This window comes from Chrysoperla carnea, chromosome 1 (genome assembly GCF_905475395.1).
Source record: "Chrysoperla carnea chromosome 1, inChrCarn1.1, whole genome shotgun sequence".
NCBI classification, from domain to species: Eukaryota; Metazoa; Arthropoda; class Insecta; order Neuroptera; family Chrysopidae; genus Chrysoperla; species Chrysoperla carnea.
Window position 1 is genome coordinate 104,153,170 of NC_058337.1, and position 4,335 is coordinate 104,157,504.

General features: G+C 29.0%; 1 protein-coding gene across 1 annotated transcript; it reads left to right on the forward strand.

The window, feature by feature from the left end:
• The first annotated feature begins 2,161 nt into the window (after positions 1-2,161).
• Positions 2,162-3,625, forward strand: LOC123305551 (oocyte zinc finger protein XlCOF6.1-like). Its single transcript, XM_044887305.1, has 2 exons — positions 2,162-2,367; positions 2,430-3,625. Exons 1-2 carry the CDS (start codon positions 2,230-2,232, stop codon positions 3,573-3,575), a joined length of 1,284 nt encoding a protein of 427 aa, XP_044743240.1. The 5' UTR covers positions 2,162-2,229; the 3' UTR covers positions 3,576-3,625.
• Positions 3,626-4,335: the final 710 nt, after the last annotated feature.

Sequence of the window (4,335 nt, forward strand, 5' to 3'; positions counted from 1 at the left end):
ATAGGTGAGATAAAGAAGTTGGATTGTAAATACGTAATATTCTTTTTGGATTTTCATTTTATTTTTGTGTGGTATTTGGTTTGTAAAAAAAAAGTTGATGCAAAAAAATTTTTTTAAGATGAAATTAATTATATGGAATTATGTGCAAGTAATTCGTAAATAGTTTTTATGTATTTTGATTTCATTTAAATAAAGTTGAAAACTCAAACCCTGTTTTTATTTTATTTTTCCCCATCTCTCTGTAGCTATACAATATTATTTCAGTTAAAAATAGGTGAGTATTTCGAACTTCACGATAGGTAAGTATTTCAAACTTCGTTTGCCATTTTTTTTTGTAATAATACTACTCAAAATTTTCCGAAAATGAGTTTTACTTTTTGTTATAATTTAAGAAAGTCGAAAATATGAATATAATTATTTATTAATACGAATAACAGAGCCCTAATGGTATAATGGTTAGCGTATCTGACTTCGAATAAATAGTCCCTTGGTTCGAAACTAGGTGAGGACATATATTAAAAAAAAGTTCATTAAATCTTTTAAGCAAAATCTGATTTTTATTTTCATTTTTTTTAAATTTCCACCACAGCATGTTTGCCTAGTAAATGATGAAAAAATTAGTTTTTTTTCGTTCACAAACTTCAATTTTTTTCACATTTCTACTAGGAGAACATCAAGGACGGACGGAATAAGTAGTACCTGAGAGCAAGGTAATTGTTGTCACCTCGTAAGTCAGAAAGTTAGTGGTCTGCACACCCGTGTTTGGTGAGTGTGACCTCTAGTGGGCAGACCAATAACTTTCTGCCAAAATAAAATTTTAGACTTTCGGGGTGAAAACACTTACTCACCTTTCTCCTTATCAGGAACTACTAATTCCCACTTATGTTCTCCTAGTACAAATGTTGAAAAAATTGAAAATTTGTTCGAAATTATATTATTTTTTGAATATAAAATTAAACTGACCAATTATTTATATTAGCTGACCAATTATCAGCGAATGCTTCCCGATCGCGCATAGGTGGAGTTTTTTCAATCTTTAATAAAAAATTTTCTGATGCTGACCAATTAATGAGACCAACTGACCTTTTATGACCAATTTCTGACCTTTCAGATGGTATAATTGGTCAATCGAAATTCCGCACATGAGGTGCTAAGATCGCGGAGCTGTCATTTTTGTACATATTTTTTAATATTTTGTAACAGGAAAACATGATTTTAAAGAGTGAAACATATTTATGATTATTTAAATGCCCACCCCCTGGCAGAATAGTGATTTATGACATATGTATTACTGACGTTAGTTATAGACACAGGGCGGGTTATATAGATAGTTTAAACTATAAAAAGAGTGGAAAATTTTTAACACCAGAAAAAATTCATTTAATTTAAAAATAAAAATGGTAACCACACCAGGATACGAACCAGCGTACCTTGGTTTCTTAGCAAGAGCTATACCCACACAACCATCAGGCTTATCTATATATCCATATAACTAACTTAATACTTAACTTTACTAAATAATTAATTAATTGATAATTTTGTTCTGAAAGAAAAAATAGGGTAGAAAATTTAAAAAATCAAACAAAATTTAAAATATATAACGATTTTTATTTATTTATAACAAAAAAAAATGTTTAAATTTTCATGAAAAATCATATTGTACATTTTCATGAAAGAAATTAACAGAGATTCTTCTTTTCTTATTAAAGTTTTTGCTAAAATTACCCCAATTAATTGAAATATTTATAACCCAACAATTGTTAATAATAAACGAACAGTCAATAATTCCTTAAAATACATTGATTAAGGAAGTAAAAGTGGAAATCAATAGTATGGGGGGGGGGGGGCTAGCTTAATGACAAATAATTGTTTAATAAATAATAAATAAACAACGATCGAATAAATACCAATAATTTTAATGATCAAATAATGAAGAACAAACGACGAACAATGAATTAAAAAAGATTTAAATTAACCCGAAAAAAAAATTTATGGGGGCCAAATTACGTTACATGAAGGTTATAAAGATAGCCTATAACCTTCATGTTACGTTAGCTTATCAGGCACAAAATCAGTAAATATCGTAGGATTGGCAACACTGATGAGCGCTGCAAGCTCCCAAAATGAATTCACGTAAGTATGAAATTAGAGGGCGGGAGAAATTGCACAATTTTGGGGGTTTCCGGATTAAATCTGGAGAGTTAATAACCCTTCACGTGTATTTTCGATATGTCTATTGATTTATCACTTGTAAAGTTTACAGATTTTGATAAAATATGCCGAATTTGTGTAAAAAAAGATGAAATAATGTTTGAAATATTGGAGAATCATATAGCTGATATGTTAACTACATGCACTTCTGTACATGTAAGTCATAACACTAGCATTTAACATGCGATTTATTTTACTTATTAAAATTTGTTTATTAGATAGATGAAAACGATGATTTACCAAAACACGTCTGTAATTCTTGTTTTGGTACACTACAAAGTTTCACAAATTTTAGACAACTCTGCGAAAAAATTGATGGTGATTTACGAGAAATAGCTATACACCACAAATCTATTAAGATTGAAAATGAGGACGACAAGTCTGGATTATTACCAGAAAATGATTATGAAGATGAAAACGAATTAAGTTACTCTCAAGAAATTTCTGACTGTGAAAATAAAATCAATGAAGCCACGCAAGAAAAACCAAGTAAACGAAACACACCTAGGCATGTCTGTGAACTATGTGGAAATCGTTTTCTCAGAATATGGCATTTGGGCTTACACATGAAACGTGTTCATAATTCTAAAGGTGAAAAATGTAGTAAATGCGATATCATTTGTTTTCACCCTTTACATTTAAACCTACATGAAAAATCTCATATTGAAAAGAAGTATTCATGTGATCTATGTGATAAAACTTTCATACAAAAAAATCATTTAGAAAGTCATAAAATAGCTCATTCCACGGAAAAACCTTTTCAATGTACGCACTGTAATAAATATTTTAAACGTAACTTTATTTTAAAACAACACATAGTTCATATGCACTCAAATGCACAGAAATATGTTGCGTGTCATGTTTGTGGAAAGTCAGTCGTAAAATTAAATTTAAATCAACATCTAAAAATTCACACCGAACGATCAATAATATCATGCGAACAATGTTCCAAACAATTTTATCATCAACAGTCATTAGCTCAACATATACGTCGGGTACATGAACACGAAGAACGTGTTTATAAACATTTATGTAGTATTTGTGGGCAAGGTGTAGCATCTCCAGCGGAATTAATACGACATCTACGTTCCCATACTGGTGAGAAACCATATCAATGTGATCAATGTAAAAATAAGTATAAAACGCCAAAAGCACTTAAGAGTCATATAAATGCAGCCCACTTGGATGTGAGACCATTTTCTTGTTCTTTATGTTCCCGTGCCTTTCATACAAAAAATATACTTGCAAATCATATGCGAACACATACGGGTGAACGTCCGTTTCAATGTGTTATTTGTAAAAAGAGTTTTGGTACTAAATCTGTGCTAAAAACGCATATGAAAGTTCATAATGCTGATAAATGAATAAATATTTTTTGCAATATATATCGATTGGGTCGATACTTGACGAAAATCCATTTATTAGCGATAGTTGTTTCGAGATCACAATCTCTTCTTCATGGTAAAATTATAAATCTAATTATACTTTTGTCATAAAGAAGAGATTGTGATCTCAAAACAATTGTAGTCAATAAATAACTTTATAAAAAATTCAAAAATTGCTTTTTATTTTACATTTGAATGGATATTTTATTCAGAATGGATTTTTATTGTCTTTATTGCTTTCTGTTCAAATGATAGGGAATATTCATGAAATTTACATTTGATTCAAATATTTTTCTTCCGTAACTTTAATGACTGGATATTTCAACTAAACCATTATTTTAGTAATTAATATATTTTTAATTACTTAAAATTAATTAATAAAAGTACAAATTCAGTGAGGGCATTTAATAATTTCTAAAATGGAAATTCAAATTTTTATACGGACGTGACATCAAAGTACGGGCTTGTCAAATTTGTTGACATACTGTATGATATTAATTACTTACATTTTATATGGTATTTCATTAAATTTTACTATTCTACGGCTTTTTATTAGAAAACTTAATAATAATGAGTGTAAATTCTATGTTGTAAATTCATTTTTTGAAAGTGTAATTTATACATTGAACTGTCAAAATTTGACAGTTCACGTACTTATACGTCATCAATACAGAGCGCCAAAAAACTGCGTTTAAATATCTCAAAATTATAATGTATTTTAAATATTTTTTTACACTTA